Source organism: Eptesicus fuscus, chromosome 2 (assembly GCF_027574615.1).
Source record: "Eptesicus fuscus isolate TK198812 chromosome 2, DD_ASM_mEF_20220401, whole genome shotgun sequence".
Taxonomy (NCBI): Eukaryota; Metazoa; Chordata; class Mammalia; order Chiroptera; family Vespertilionidae; genus Eptesicus; species Eptesicus fuscus.
Window position 1 is genome coordinate 42,519,951 of NC_072474.1, and position 17,297 is coordinate 42,537,247.

At 45.4% G+C, this 17,297-nt stretch overlaps 1 protein-coding gene across 2 annotated transcripts in view; it reads right to left on the reverse strand.

Annotated features, from left to right (window-relative positions):
- HADH (hydroxyacyl-CoA dehydrogenase) overlaps positions 1 to 17,297 on the reverse strand; it is a 49,709-nt gene that overhangs the window by 12,574 nt on the left and 19,838 nt on the right. The window contains exons 2-5 of one of the 2 annotated variants that reach the window (XM_008150259.3): positions 12,454 to 12,582; positions 9,260 to 9,417; positions 5,464 to 5,590; positions 2,209 to 2,298 (exon numbers count right to left, since the gene is read on the reverse strand). In XM_008150259.3, the coding sequence (XP_008148481.2) occupies positions 2,209 to 2,298; positions 5,464 to 5,590; positions 9,260 to 9,417; positions 12,454 to 12,582 (504 nt within the window). The remainder of the gene's footprint in view (positions 1 to 2,208; positions 2,299 to 5,463; positions 5,591 to 9,259; positions 9,418 to 12,453; positions 12,583 to 17,297) is intronic. The other variant, XM_054726723.1, reaches the window with a different exon arrangement.

Sequence of the window (17,297 nt, forward strand, 5' to 3'; positions counted from 1 at the left end):
ACTGCTTACATTGGTTCATGCTTTCTTATCAATTTATTAAATATACTTTATTGTACTTACTATGTGCCTGGTATTGTTCTAAGTACTTTACAAACATTAATTCATGCCCTGGCCAGGTGGCTCAGTTGGTTGAAGCACTGTCCCATATACCAAAAAAGGTTGCGGGTTCCATTCCTGGTCAGGGCACATACCTAGATTATGGGTTTGACGGGACCTCTTGACTACATGGTACATACTGGGCAGCCAAGCCACTGTACAGGAGGCAGCCAATTGATGTTTCTCTCACACATCAATGTTTATCTCTCTCTCTTTCCCTTCCGCACCGCCCCCCTCTGAAAATCAATAACAACATATCCTCAGTTGAGGATTACAAATATATATATAATTTATTCCTCATTTAACCCTGTGAGATAAGTACTATTATTACCTCTTTGTAAGGTAAAGGACACTGAGGCACAGAAAGGTTAAGTGACTTGCCCAAGGTTACACAGCTAATAAGTGCCAGAGGCAAGAGGTGAACCCAGGCTGGCTGGCTCCAGAGTTCATGGCCTTAACCTTTTTACCTCACACTCTCCTTCCCTGTGAAGTCTCACTATGAAAAGACACACTGCAGGCACATGAATGCCACTCTTCTATGTCAGGTGTTGGCAATTACCAATACAATCCTATAGTTCAAATCCAGCCCCCAGCCCGTTTTTAAATAGTTTATTGCCACACGGCCACATTCATCTCAGCATGTGCTGTCTCTGTTGCCTTCCCCCTGCAACAGCAGGACTGAGAAGCTGCAGCAGAAACCACGTGCAGACCCCTGTTCTATGTGGGGGGCTTATATTGTCAGGATGCCTCTCCAAGAGCCTGAATAACTGACCCAGAAAGAATCCCAGGAAGTGCTATGGTCTAGTCTGGAGAAAGTGTTCTGGATGACATAACTGGTACTTTTATGAGACCAAGAGTTCCCATCCCTGCGTCTGGCGTGGCTCCCCCGGGGAAGAACAGACCTTTGCTCTCAGAAAGTATTGATGACGCTGTGAGCTTGACCACTGGCTCGGCCCCGCACCCCCACTTTTACGGCCAGCCTAAGATTTGCCACACACTGTTCTTTCTAGCCTATTACTACTACCTGCCACTAACACAGCATAAACTGGTAAGAAAGTCCAATCATAACATCTGGTTAGTAACGTGATTTTTAAAAAGCCCAGACAATTTAAAACCACAAAACTAAACAAACAAAGAATGAGTGTTAGAAAAGTGAGACTCCCTAATAGCCTCCACTCCTGGGCTGGGGGATTGGCACACACAGCTCTGCTCTTTCTGGTGCCCGGGGTCCACATCGAAAGGCGACTGACTCGGCTGATTCGTGAACAACCTGAGTCTTCATGGGCTAATACAATACTGTGCGTTCAAACTCAGGAATCTTTTAGAAAGCAAAAGTAGGCTATGAAAAGAACAATGATATAGAAAATTAAAGGTAAAAAAAAAAAAAAAAGGTGAGATAGTTATAAAAATTCATAACAGTGTTTTGTGACACAACTGCCCCTTTAGAAAAGCTGCCATGTCATGCAGAAGTGTGGCCCTTAAATTTCGGGAGAACTAATGAGAAACTAAACAAATGGGGAGACTGAGGTAACCAACATGAAGCAGTGGGGAGCCAGGGGTGACTTTACAGCTCATAACTGGGGACCCTAAGGGGAAAGGTCGAGGTATGCTTTCCATTTGACCGCACTTCGCACTGAAAACAAAACACACAAACCACCACGCAGCATTCCACTGAGAAGCAGCTTTCCTAGCATGACCTGGGCAGGGCGGGTCATGCTAGGAACTTTCTCCCATCACCTCCTGACCATGCGTGCTGCTCCTGCCAACAGCGAAGCCCCAGTGTTCTGTTTGGGACGCACGTGTCCATCAGGCTGTGCCGGACACACAGGGTGGTTCTGGCTCCTGAGGCCCAGAAGCTAAAGCTGATGGGGTAACAAAATCCATTTATGGAAACACAGACACTCAACAGTCTGCTGGGCCCATTTGGATCTCAGACTCCCCATGATGGCCCTGGCGAGCTAAAAAGGAGGTGTGGCTCACTCTTCCCAACCCGTGGACAGGCCTGCAGTGTAAGTGCTCCATCTCCCGCATCATTCTCCTATGCAAGAATTCCACCTGGAGCAAGTCAGGTTCCTAGGAAAATCACCCCTTCCCATGCTACTCATACTCCACCTTGCAAGTAACAGGATGCTTTCCCAGGGCTTTGCTGAAGTCTAGCAGAGATTCAAACGTCTTCTGGCTGGTCATTGGAGTTTTAATGACCTGGAAATGCCAAGTGGAGAAGAATTATGACCAAAAGTCAGCACATAATTTTAACAGAATAGTTCAAGAAACATTGACCAAAAGCACCCACACGGGCAGCAAAAATAGCTTTTGTTTCAGAAAAGAAGGATCTCAGCCAGAAACAAAATGTTTACCAAAATGCCCACTTTAAGGCAGTGAAGTACTGCAGAATACACAAAATCAAGGCCTAAAATATAAAGGTGAGGGTTCGTGTAGGAGAGTTTTACAGGCTTTGTTGTGAGACAGGCCTGGGCTCAAATCCCAACTGCACCACCTCCTGGCCCACAACTCGGCATGTTTTGTGAGACTGAAATCACTCTACCTGTCTCAAGGAACTGAGGCGACACTGTGAGGTAAGGCAGGATCGCAGCCCTAGCAGGCAGGAACTGCTCCTTAAGTGCCGGCTTTGGCTGGTGTTTGACCGTCTCCTGTGCACTACGTCAGGGAGGTAACTAGAGGAGCCTAAAGGCTCTCTTTGCTTCCGAAAGGCCAATCACAGAGGACTTTCATTTCCTGCAAACAGGGGCCCAGGGCTGGGGCTGGCCTGCCAGGCACCTTGGGAAGGCGCCCCAGTCCTCGTACCTCCTACAAGGTGTAGTGCAAAGGTCTAGTGGGCCACTGGGATCCACAGGCGATGGCACAAGCACCACGCCTGGCAGTCAGCCCTCAGGAAACATTGACTGTACCTGTCAAGAGTTAGATTCTGGCAAATGGAGAGAGAGCCAAGTGAATTCATACTTTTCATACTTAAAAATAAAAAACACACAAAAGGATACACACACACACACACACACACACACACACACACACACACACACACACAATGTAAATGCCACTTAAGGAACTTCACTGAAAGTCAAAGCAAACAGGCTGGGCTTCTCCATCAGACCCTGTCCATGAGCTTAGGCAGGCCAGACAAACCCTGCGTGCCTCTCTCCTGTGAAATGGGATGAGCACACCTGATACGTCCACTCTACTTGAGGGTGCCATGTGCCTTAATGAGCTAGTACCATGGTCGGCAAACTGCGCCTCGCGAGCCACATGCAGCTCTTTGGCCTTGAGTGTGGCTCTCTTCCACAAAATATCATGGCCTGGGTGAGTCTATTTTGAAGAAGTGGCATTAGTAGAAGTTTAAGTTTAAAAAATTTGGCTCTCAAAAGAAATTTCAATGGCTGTACTGTTGATATTTGACTCTGTTGACTAATGAGTTTGCCGATCACTGAGCTAGTACCTGTGCAAGATGAAAGGTGCATCTAAATGAAGAGATTCTCATTAGTGTTTTAATGTGAGCACAGCTTGGGGTGTGGTGGGGTGCCAGAACACTGAGGGAAGTCAGTAAGTGGAAGCAGGAAGAAGCGCCAGGGAGATGGGGACGAGGCTGGGAAGAACCCAGCCAGACACTGTTCTGTAGCATCACCCATCGAAGAGCAACCCGAGAGCTGATCTAAGGAGGTGCCGCACGTCCCACCAGAGCTACAAAGATGGAGTAGGGCACAGGCCGCTCAGTACGGAGTTTTAAAAATAACGTGTTAAAGAAGTCAACGGTAAAGGCTTTTAACGGAAGGGCTGCATATTCATTCACTCAACAAATAGCTACATGCTACACATAACCTGCTTATAGCTCCAGCAGGGTCTGAAAAGAACACATATATATATCTCCAGCTCCAAGTAAAAGCCAAGAGCCACTCAGACACATGTGAGAGCTAAAGAATAAATGCTGAATAGAGAAGAGCTCTTTTTTAGAAAAGATTTTCTAGAGAATGCTAACATTTGCTAATAAGTATTAGCTGTTAACAACCAATGTGCAACTTTTTCAAAGACACAGATGGACACTATCGGAGAAATGCAATTGAAAACAACATTATTAGAGTTTGAAGTAAATCTATAAAATTTTTTATTTTTAAGTATGAATTCACTTGGCTCTTTATCTCCAAAACACATATGCACATGATATGCGTTTTACACAAGAAAGTAATTAGTTGCTAAGTACAGAAATGTTAAAAATTCCATTCCACTTCTTTTGCTCTTTTCTGCATAAAAGAGGGTAAATGTGGTTTTTTTCTATCCCCTCTTCATTTAACTTCTTCAAAAACCGCCTTAGGGGATGGGGTAAATTGGAAGAGGCTGAGGAGCAATGTTAGTAGAACAGACAGATTCCTATCGCAAGCTGGTCAGGGCTGTCACCCGACAGAAAACTATAGGAAAACACAGTCCTCGTTAACCTAACGCTCACACTGCTGCGGGGTGGGGTGGGGAGGGCAGGGATAAAGGAAGGAACGAAGCCTGGAGAAGGCAGCAGTGGGGAAACCGATCCCGAAACACTCTGACTCCACGTCCCCCACACTTCGCACGGCAATAAATCTCCAACCTCACAACAAATGCTACTTTAATAGTGGTTGCTCCTCACACCCCGTAATTAGTCCACTGTAAAAGGCAAGTTGCCACATTTGTCTATTGTGACTCCATCTTTCTCATCCCCACGTCTCCAAGCAAATAGAAGCAGCAACCAGGAAGGCTGGGGCACCCTCCCAGGCCACTCGCTTCCACCTGCGGGTTTGTGGTCAGGAAGTTCAAGGTTATCAGGAGCTCTTTAAATAGCTCTGATCACAACACCCAAAAGATGTGCCTCAACCTGGGGACAATACTGAGGCCCTATTAAATGGGGCCAAGTTCACCCCAGGAGCAGTGGACAAGGTGGCGATAGTGGCTCTTGCGTAAAACCAGGCTGTCTAATAAGAATTCCATCTACAGCCTGGAGCAAACTGGCCTCAACAAGACCTTCTGAACACGTGTGGCTCTCCCCTGAGTCGCATCAAGCCAGTGATCTTTAGTGCTGCCTCCCAGTCAGATGCCTCTCTCTGCACTGCCCACCAGCTATGGAACAAACAAGTAACTAACATTCCAGGAAGTTAACTGCCCTCCTGGACATCACGGGTCAGAACACAGGGCTGTGGAGAAACGAAGCACAGGGGCCTCCCTTTGGCTCTGAAAGGATAGACTGTGGCCACAAAAACACAGCACAAGGACAAGCTACCCCCCATTAGAATCCTTCCGGTGCAATGCCCCATGGCAGGGCGGGTGCGAATCCGAGAAGCAGGACGGAGCTGCAAAGCAAGCAGACACGCACAGCAGGGGCCCACTGACCTCCACGAGCTTCATCATGGGCACTGGGTTGAAGAAGTGGAGCCCGGCGAAGCGGTCCTGCCTGGTGGTGGCATTGGCTATGCTCGTGATCTGCAAAGAGGAAGTGTTGCTGGCAAAAATTGTGTGTCTGTGGAGAGAAAGATGGTAGATTATCAGAATGAATCCCATCTTTGGGAACAGGCAGGCCTACTCTCAGATGCGATGCACGAGGAAACACTTCCTGCCCAGATCTACGGTCAATCCCCAGAGGAAGTCAGAGAAAACACTTCTTCATATAAGAAGCTGAAATCAAGTGACCTGGTTCACTTAATTTTAAAATTTTATATTAAGTAATTTAAAAGTTATCTGTTCCAAAGGCGTACTTAATCTTTGCCAATCGTCCCTTAATTTTAGGGAGCAAAATTTCTCCTATCTACTTGTATTAATTTTCATGGTATGAGGGGAAAAAGGAGGCAGCTACTTAACCAACCTCAGCCACAAGATAAAACTCTAAGTAATCAAAGACCAATGTAAGAAAGGATGCATCCAGACACTCAAACAAAAAAATTATAAAGAAACACCTGGATTCTCAACTAGAACCATCAGATAAGAAACATGAATGAAGATCTTTTCCCCACAGTGAAAAGCTTTACTTCTCCACTGAATGGGAATTCAAATGAAGAGAGAAAAAAACCACCTGGTCCAAAAACAGTTTTAAGGTTTCACAAGTAGAACTGGGAAAGAAAAGATACATGTATATACATGATAAATGTAGTTCAAGGTATTGTGCTCCTAAAAAGGCAGTACCATCTTCTTTTGTGCATATACAATATTGTTAAATTTTAAAAAAAATACCGACTTAAATCAAATTTAATTATTAAGACCACAATAAAGTGGGGTGCCAAATGAACAACCAGCAAATCTTTAAATAGGCAAGCCTTCCAAGCTTTCCTATGGCACCACCTTGTGGATAAGTAGAGACAAAACAGCCTAATGCTAATTAGAACCACAAAGGCCTGGTCACAATACAACAGGAAGGAGTGCAGTCCTTGACTGACCGGATTTGGGGTTCCTGCTTACCAAAAAATCAGGGGCAAGTGGGAGGAGAGGCAGAAGGCTGAGAGGAGAACAAGTGGGTCTGGAAAGAGGAGAGAAGAGTGGGGTGAAAGGAGAAGCCAGTGTGGCTGGTCAAGCGCCCCAGGGAAGATGCTCCAGGTCTTCTCAGGAGAGCGCTCACTTTTAAAGCACCACAGCACCCAGCTTTCTCAACAACTTCCAAGTTAGCCAATTTAAAAGCCAGGTAGAGGGGCTTTTGATTTTTTTATGTTTTAATTTTAAAGTTTTAAAATTCTAGTTTTCAAAGCTACTTGCTTTTCGGTCAGTGGAGGAAATAAGATAAACTACTGTCCACTACAGAAGGTACTGAGAAAAGATCCTCTGCAATAACCACAAGTGTGGTTGCCACAAACCACACACCCTGAGCCACAGCAGCAGGGGCATTTGAAGGGCATTTGCAGGACATCTGAAGGGCAACCCACTAGCAAAAAGGGGAAATGAAGATGCGTTGATTGCAGAGCATGTTTTGTGAAAGGATGAAACACAACAGAGCCCAGTCCCAAGTGTCCCCAACCTAGGGCACTCGCAGCACACGTTTTACCAGAAGGGGGAAAGTCTCCTCCCACTGCTCCTACCAGCATCTCACGTCTTCTTCCAACACAAACACAATGTGCTGCATAATAAGTAAATATACAGGGTTGTCTTATCTTCCACAAAAGTACGCCTTCACATTTTCCCTTTCTTGGACCATCTTTTGTTTTTCCCTTTCTGACAGTCAGGTTCAAAAAAAAACGATTTTTCTCTTAAATGTAGTAAGAAAAAATCGACAGTGCCAGCTTAATGATCATTGGCAATGCCTGCAGGCCTGAGTGTGGAGAAGACAAGAGGGGGTGGTGGGGACTGCGGTGGGTCAGAGTCCATGAGTGTCGACAAGGGAGAGCCAGGACTCAGCTGACTAGGGGCCTTAGCCAAACTTTCATCTGCAGTTCTTACACAAGGGAAGTCGTGTCCTCCTCCAGGAATGCTATCACTAAAACATATTTTCATCTCCTGTTATAGGATCTAACTGTAAGCACTGCAGTACAGTATATCTCAATCAAGCTACTTAAAATGAAAACAAGCGTGTAGAGAAGGACAGCTGATGGCCAGAAGCAAAGTCACATCTGTGGTGGGCACCTCTCCTATTTTACAGATTACTAGGGAAGTTAGTCTTAGAGTTAGAACTGGGATGGTCTTGGAAATTATTTATCCCTAACCCAACTCAAATTACAGATGATACAACTGAGAGCCAGAAGGGTTTGCTGGCAGTCCACAACCAGAGGGAAGTGGTGGGGCTGGCCCCAGAACCCCTCACTTTCCCTACAGTCCTCCCATTACTGGATGCTGACATAGAGGGCAGTCAGACCTGTTACTGTCACTAGGGAATGACCAACATTGCAATACTAGAAGCCTGGTGAACAAAATTCGTTCACTCAGGGGGGGTCACTCAGCCCGGCCTGCGCCCTCTTGGGGGATGTCCGACTGACGGCTTAGGAGTGGGCCTATGATGGTCTGACATCCTCCCACCACCGCGGCTGCACTTGCCAGACGTGAGCCCAGCTTCTGACTGAGCAGCACTTCCCCTGTGGGAGCACACTGATCACCAGGGCATTGAGCTTCTGCCCCCTGGTGGTCAGTGTGTGTCATAGCAACCGTTTGTTCTGCCATTTGGTTGCCTTTTATTATATAGGATAGGCCAAACTACTCGGTTATACTCCCTTTCCTGGGGCAAGTGTCTGCTTATCTTAGAGGCTTCCTGCCCACTTTGGAGCCAACACCCCTACCAAGAGAGTCCTCCGTTTCTGCGGCCCCTACATGCCAGTGTACAGAGCATGAGCATGCAGACTGGCAGTGATAGACAGGTGACAGATAAGTCCCTTCTCTATGCTGGGGCAGGGCCTCTCCTGACCCCAGGCCATAGAGCTCTGAGGGTTGACATTCCAGCAGGCTGGTATGCAAGGGGCTCTCTAGCCACTGCTCACTTGTGGCTGCCTAAGAATTACTTGTGTCATATAACCTTATTCTGACCAAGACGGGTGAGTGCAGCCAAACAAAACAAAAGGAGAGCATGAATGAGTCAGTCAGGTGTCACTGTCACCAAAAGCCAGAGTCAAGCACAACAGAAGGCTCCAGACTCTGAGAACATGAGCTGCACGTGCACAAGTGTGCTGACCGTGCGCAGCCTCGAGTCCCAGGCACCTGCATGCCTGACCTTCATGGGGCTGGCTGTCCTCTCCACCCTTTGCCAGAGCCTGGTCAGAACTTAATGCTCCTTTAATGCTCACAAGACTGTTATGATTTAATACAGATAAAGCTCAGAACAGGAGAGTCCTGGGAAAACATTATGTAGACAGAGGCACCGCCTTCTCTTACACCATCCTGTTAGTTCCACCCAAATAAGGGGGCATAGGACACTGCTCTGAAGGTCCTCAGCAGACATCGAAGGACATGCCCAAGCCTCCTCCGCCCACTGGCCTGCGAGGGCCCATGACCCAGATGCTGCGAGAGGCAGAGGCCTGGCCCAGATGGGGGAAATTCCACCCTTGTTTGGGGACCAGGATCAGATCAGGGCAACTGGATCCTTAGGAAGCAAACTGGGAATAGTGAATGGAGAACAAAGGAACTAGCTGTGGGCTACAGAAGAGCAAGTGGGCTTACAGCCAGAAGCCACATTCCTGGGAGGAAGCCCTCAGACCCCACAAGGATGTCGGGGTCCACGTACTCGGAGGCAAACTTGTCCAGCCTCTTGAAGAGCTCGTTCTTCACCTTCAGGTTCTCCACGATGGCCTCCACCACCAGGTCCATGCTGTGGACTACAGACGCCGCGTCCGTGTTGGTCGATATGTTGCTCAGGGTCTTCTCCACAAACTCACTGCCTGCCTATTGCCAGGAAAGGAAGGAGACATTCACTGAGCTCACTGGAAAACGGGGTGTGATTGGCTGCATAGGTGAAGGAAAGAGGAGGGTGAGACTAGGCCCACACACCTGACACAACTTGAATGTACCCCGAGATTCTGAGAAATAAAACTCCCTATGTTCCTGCTGAGGGACAGTGGCATCTCCATGTATGTTAGATACCAAGGCAAGAATTCGGCCTGTGAACAAGCCCAACTGCTGGTCAACTATCACTGTCAGCTAGAGGTTATAATCTTCCAAGCTTCTGGCCAGCTCTGCTCCGGTTACTAAACTGTCCGTTTACAGCGCCTGTACTGGCCTGCTGATATCTGTCCCCAGTGACAGGCTGCCAGGTTCTGGTCCAGGAAGCCTATAATTTGTCCTTCCAGAGAAGGGTGAAAGCTTAGCTCAGGACCATCCATCAGTCTGAGAGGTGGTGCTGACTATTGCCCTCTCACAGGAGGTAGGGAAGAGCTGAGTAAGGGCAACAGAGAGGGTAAGAAAGCCAAACTCAGCATTCACCAGATAATAATCGCCCAGCACAGGCCAGCAACTGGTGTTTCAAAAACATGCCAGGCACAGCCTCTGCTCTCAAGAGCTTCAAGTCCCATCTTCCTCATTGTGACTCCAGGTCTTCACAAACAGACCTCAGGGCAGGAACAGACAGTTCTGCCATTTGGTTTCAAGATGTAATTTGCCCATGGACATCGAAATGGTCATAATTAGCCAAGGCTCCCAACTCATCACTGAACAGCCAACTATCAGAGCTGTTCAAAAGAAGGATAAAGTGAGAGGACAGGTCACTTTTAAATTTCTATTGGCTGCATGTTATAAAGTGAAAAGTTAAAATTTTTATTGAACCCAATATATCGAAGATATCATTTCAAAATTAATATTATAAAATTTTAGATGCTTGATACTCTTTTCTTCTATTGAGTCTTTGAAATCTGGTGTCTGTTTTACACTTTCAGCACAACTCAGCCACATGTCAATTGAGCTAGTGCTACTGTACGGGTCAGCACAGAGCTAGGTTAATCCAGTACGTCAACCAGACAGGCTGAAGATGACACGTCCCTCTCAGAGGATGTCTCTGGCAGAGGTGAGTAATGTCAGGAGACTGGATTCCTAAGGAGAGACCCTCTGGGAGCTCAGCTACCTGGGCACAGGGGCATTTATTTACACGCAGGACAGGGCTGAGTCTCTGCCCACTGGGGACAGTCTGCAGAGTGAACAAGTAAAAAATGCAGGTTATCTGGGTTCAAACTCACTCTGAAAACTAGATCCACCCTGCCCCTCTGATTTTTAAAAGGTGATTAGATATTAAGAAAATGCAAACCCAAAACACGAGATACCACTTTCGCACCTCCTATGATGGCTTTTATGAAAAAAAAAAAAAGAAAGAAAGAAAGAAAAGAAAATAACAAGCGTTGGCCAGAATGTAGAGTATCTGAAACCTTTGTACACGGTTGGTGGGAATGTAAAACAGTGCAGCCACTATGGAAACCAGATTGGTGATTCCTCAAAAGAACAACAGGATTGCTATATAACCCAGCAATTCCATTTCTAGGTACATAACTGAAAGAACTGAAAGAGGAACTTGAACAGATAGTGTACTGATGTTTAGTGTAGCATTATTCATAATAGCCAAAAGGTAAAAAAAAAACTATCAAGTATCCACTCACAAGTGAATGGATAAACAAAATGTGGTATACACACACAATGGAATATTATTCAGTCATAAAAAGGAATGAAGTTCATGGACGGGCCTTGAAGAATTATACTAAATGAAAAACAAATACAGTATGATTTCACTTATTGAGGTTTCTATAATAGGCAAATTCAGACAGACAGAAAGACTGGAGGTTAAGAGAGACTGGGGAAGAAGGGAATGGGGAATTATTGTTTAATGGGTACAGTTTTTGTTTGGAGAGATGAAAAAGTTTTACAAACTGTGGTAATGGTCGTATAACAGTGTGAATTAATTAAAGTCACTGAGTTAAAATGGCAAATTTTTTCTTATATGTATTTTATCACAATAAAATTTTTTTTCTTTTAATGCTCACCCAAGGATGTTTTTTTTTTATTGATTTGAGACAGAGAAAGAGAGAGAGAAATATGGACATGAGACATAAACATTTATCAGTTGCCTCCCAACCAAGGACCGAGCCTGCAACCTAGGTATGTGCCCTGACTAGAAATCGAACCCACCACCTTTTTTGGTGTATGTATGGGATGACGCTCCAACCAATTGACCCACCTGGCCAGGCAATAAAAAGATTTTTAAAGGGACCTAGACACATCCTTATGGATACCTCAGATGAAAAAGAACAAAATCCCCACCTGCACTCTTCTCTGCCTGTATACGGAGAATTTCCATTCAAGCCTCCAGGAAATCAATCCTAAGCAAATTTAGCAAGGTGACAAAGATAAGCAAAGATGCACTGGGGTGACTTTTGTAGTACTTCTAATTACTTGTGAAGGTCCACTGAAAGGAGTCAGTGAACCAGAGCCCCGGCCTTCCAGGCCTTCCTCAAGTTCTCGCACCTCTGCTGCTGCTGGAAGTGACAATGACTTTGTATTTTCCTCTCTCACAAGTACATCAATAACAGGCATACCTAAGCAACTGAAAGTTTCTATTGAAACACAGTATTTATAGTCTCATTCTCTTTTTAACTTACAAGTATGAGAATTATCTTCCTGTTTTTCTCTCGTGCATCCTTATAACAAAATAGGTGTCATTCAATCCCAAACTCTCAGTGGACAGAATGAGTTCACCACCTGCAGAGCTTTCTCCTCAACCTCAGATCCCACCCAACAATGTGGTATTTACTTCTCCTGTTTTTTAACCAGTCTCCCCTGTATGTTTAGTGATTATGATATTACATTGGTCTAAAGTTATGGAGAAATGTGTTTTACATAAACAAACTGAAAGAGTAAGCAAAGGCCAGCACCTCACCCTTCCTTCAAGAATGTGAAATGGTCAGAGGACTGGTCTTGAGGATGCTGAGAACAAGAAATTACCTGGGGGTTTTCTGCAAACTTCTTCTTGGCTATTTTCTTAAGGCTTTCCTCAATTCCCTTTTTGGACTTTGCCAGGATGTCCTCTGCCTGGTCCACCAACACTACTGTGTGGCCAGTTGCTGCAGCAACCTAAAGCAAAAAAATAATAATAATTTTGTTTAGAAAAGAAAATATAAAAGCGAAATAAAGAGTTTCATATTCCACATGAACTCTACCACCATTCTAGTCAAAATACTAAGTCAGCATAATAAGGCCAACACTATCTAGACACACAGTTTTTGCTGAAGACACAGCTCTCGCCAGGCACTGTTCTAAACCCTTTACACGAATGATGACAAATTCTCAAAACCCGCGGTCTAAATCAAAGGCCACACTACAATTACCTCCTGTACAACACCAAAGCCACGAGCGACATGTAGCTACTGAAATTAATTGAAATTAAGTAAAATTAAAGATATAATTCTTCTGTAAAGTATATGATTGTCTACTATGCTATACATCTGAAACTAATACAAAATAATGAATGTAAACTGTAATTGAAAAAAATGTATTTTAGTTTCAGTTCCTCAGCTGCACTAGCCATATTCTAACGCTCAATGGTCCTCCACATCCGTCCTCAGAGCCGGCACGTCCTGCACAGCTCTACGCCTCTGCTCTGCTCTTCTGCAGTCCTTACATCACCAAGAGGTAAGACTTAAACTCTAGTAATGGTGCAAACAGACTCTTGTCCCCAAGGATTATGTAGTGACAAGACTCCCATTTAGGAGGGCAATTCCCCTCCCTTCCCCATGCCCACTGCAGCCGAATCCTGAGGGCACTTTAGTGAAACTGCCACAAGTTTGAAAGCAACAGCTTAGTTTAGCCACCATCCCTATGTCATCACGGTTTGCCCATAGATTTGGCCAAGGCTGTGGAATGGTTGGTGTGGCTAAAAATAGATGTGGTCACATTAGAGGCAGATGTTGTAAGCCATAGGTAACTGGGCACATGTGATCTGATGCAAACATAAATGACACAAGAGGCCAGACACTGAGATGCCCTCTCTGGGTGTGAGAAGCCTTGCACAGCCATTGTTTGGGAGCTTCTGAGGCACCAAGGCTGCGGAGGAGAGGGGCAGGTCAGCGAGAACAAACCTGCCCAGAGATGACAGAAAAGAGAACAGCTGACCCTTGAACAACATGGGTTTAAACTTCACTGGTCCACTTATACATGAATTTTCTCCCATAAATACTGCAAATGTATTTTCTCTTCCTTTTGGTTTTCTTAATAACATTGTATTTTCTCTACTTATTGCAAGACCACAGTATATAACACATATAACATACAAAATATGTGTTAATCGACTGTTTGTTATTGGTAAGGCTGCCAGTGGGCTATTAAGTTTAGTTAAGATTTGGGGAGTCAAAAGTTATACATGAATCTTTGACTGCACTTCTAACCCCCACATTGTACAAGGGTCAACTGTATGTAATTCTAAACCTCCATCAGATAGGAGATTTGTGAAACCAGGCAGCTAAAACTCAAAGAAAAAAAAAAAAGGGAAAATAAAAGAAACAGAAGGGCAAAACTCAAAGGCAGAGAGGTACAAATCCCAAAGAGAGATTTCCAAAGAATACTTTTAAAAATGCTAAGATAGGTTTTCATGGAGGTTAATTACAATTCTCCCCCACCCACGCTTCTCCCCCGAAAGCTGCCAAGTCTGTGCCTGTGGAGCCTGGAGACAGTGTCCAAGCCCACCTAGGGACCAAGGAAAGGAAGTCTGCCAGGACCAGACAGTCTGATAAGCCCAGCAGGGCAAAGGGGTGAAGGAGGAATGAGTCATCTTGATAAAAGGGCAGAGGCAGTCAGGCAACTTGCCCTCTGGGCAGAAGCCCATGCGGGAAGCCGGCAGGCGGCACCGTCAAAGTAAAACCATGTCCAGAAAGCAAAACACCCACTGACCCAGACAATAGTTCCCCCTAAGCAATGACAGACCAAGGCCCATCTAGCCAACACCTCAATCACTGGACACAAATGTGCAAGTCCAATTCAATAAATTCAAAGCAAAAAGTAAGAGCAACTTTAGAAACTGTATAAAGACCATTGTAGCAGGCCTGAGACTGTTTTCGCCCTTGGCTGGCATCAGGAAACTCAGTCGCAGGGAGGGTTCCCACCATTCCCTGGTCAGAATGGCTTGCTGTACCTGGACTCTGTGCAACGTGGTTTATGATGAACACCTGCTTTCCTTCTGAGCTAGGAATTCTAGCACTTGCTAGGTAGAGGATGCCTACGTGACCAGCCCCAATAAAAACCCAGGGCTCTGGGTCTCTAATGAGTGTGCCTGGTAGACAGCACTTCATACATGCTGTCACAACTTGTTGCTGGAGGAATTAAGTGTGTCCTATGTGACTCCACTGGAAGAGGACTCTGGAAGCTTGGGAATGGTCACTCCAGACTTTACCACATTAGCCTTTCCCCTTGCTGATTTTGCTTTATATCCTCTTGCCCTAACAAATTATAGCCATGAGACTATAGTCATCCCTGGGTCTCCACTATCCATGAGAGGATTCATTCCAGGACCCGCTGTGGCTACCAAAATCCACAGATGCTCAGTGCCTTATTAAAATGACTTAGCATTTGCATAGAACCTATGCCCATGCTTCGGTGTACTTTAAATCAGCGATCACCAACCTTTCAGACCTCACGGATCACCTGTGGTCACCGGTTGGTGATCGCTGCTTTAAATGATCTCTAGATTACTTATAAGGCCTAATGCAATGTAAATGCTATGTAAATAGTTGTTATACTGTATTGTTTAGGGATCAACTTTCTGGAATTTTTTTTCTGAATATTTTTTATCTGAGGTTGGTTAAATCCGAGGATGCATAACCAGTAGATATGGAGGGCGGGCTGTGAGCCCTTTTAGTAAATAACCAAATCTGGGGGGTGGGTGGGGTGGGGGGGCAAAGGAGTGTTGGTGGTGAACCCTGACATAGAAACTAAGAAAATAAATCTCAAATTCCAGATGGAGCTGGTGATGAAATCAACCTGCTTTGAGACAGGCACTCCTGGGGAGCAGCTGAAGGGAGGCGGGGTGACTGCCGAATGTACATCCTCTGCAAGGCTGTGCTAAGCAGGGTGCTGGCTGGCGAACCTCCTACTTTTGTTTTGGCTCCTGTGTTCTGACAGTCCCTCTGGAATGACACAAGTGACTTTCACTTTGTTCCTTTTAACCTCTAACCTAGATCATCCTAGCTAGGCCAGACATTAGTTCCTCCGCTTCCCAGCTGCCTGGTCCCAGCCCACTTCCCCTCCAGCAGGCATCACTCAGGCGTTTTTGCTCCTCAAGGTATTGGGGAATAGAGGGAATTCAAGCACGTTTGGCACAAGATGAAGCCAACGCTGAAGGAAACAGAGGGGGGAAAAAGAGGGCAGAGTCCTTTTATTTAGAGACACTGTGATTTCACTTAGAAAATATGAAAATCAAACTATATATGGTTCCATACATAGATTGTCATATAAAATAAAAATTGCCATGATGAGAATCCCATCAGGCAGCAGATGTCAGAAGGCTGGATAAGAGGAGTACATCGGGAACGGGCCAGCTCCAGGAACAAGCAAGAGAGGTGACATCGCACCGTTTTTCTAGAAAGACACTTTCAAAGTTATCATCATCCTGTTTGATTGTGATAGTCACAGGACATTTTTTTGTTGTTGTTGCAGATGAGCCATAATGCTAGCCTTACAGTTCCTGGTTTTAAAGGTGTAAGCAGAACCAAACCTGGAGAGGAGGTACCCGGTACCCTCAAATATTCAAGTAAACCAAGAGACGTTAGAGAGACAATAAAATTCAACCAGAAAAAAACATAGCCGAAAAACATTTTAGCCTAAATGCTATCTTTCCACTCCTATCCGAAGTCCTCTGATAAACTGCCCCCACCTCCCCACGAGAAGACTGGACCATTCAGCCACTACCTGGCTTCACCCGGGGTCTGAATGAGCACTCTACAGACACCACACATAGGTAGACACTGGCCAAAAAAACAACTATTGATTCAAGGTGACCTTCAAGAGAGCCAAGTGCACATGTCAGATGACCATGTGAAAGTGACAGAGTATGTGAAACATTTGTTAATTTTCCCCTCTCACCCAGAAGAGGTGAAAGCAGGGGCCAAACCTAACAGAGAGGAGGCGGCAGGTTTTCTTTCCCCGTTTCTGCAAAACTTCCCGGAGCTACACGCACAGTGGAAGAAGCTGCTCTCATGGAACTCAGCTCAATGTTTCTCCCTGCCTCAAATCACTGGAGCACTTTCTACAATTTTGGACTCTCCAAAATGTCTAAACTGGTATTTCTGGTCTAGTGAGAAAGCAACACTTGTATGCTCTAAATATTATCCCTGAAAGGTTTTTAAATTTTTTGTAAACCTTTTCTACTTTAGCTTTTCTTTCCTTGGTTTAGGAAAATACAAAGGAAATCTTATGATGTAGTTATTCCAAGACATTGAGAAAAAGGATATCCCAGTTTCAACCCAAAGTAGATACGGTTGGATTGAATGAAGAAAATATAGGAGAAAAAGAGATATTTGGTGGTGCGGGGGGGGGGGGGGGGGCGGGGGGGAATGAAGGGAGGTACAAGAAGGTATCGGGGGATAAATGGTGATAATGTAAGGGGATGTGAATTGGGGTGATGATCAAACAATACAATATGCAGGTGATGTATTATAGAATTGTACATCTGAAACCTACATAATTTTATTAACAAACTAGAGGCCCAGTGCATGATTGAATCATGCACGTGTAGGGTCCCCTACACGCTTTCGCTTTCGATCACGGGGGAGCTGGGTGCCTGTCCGCTGGTGCACCAG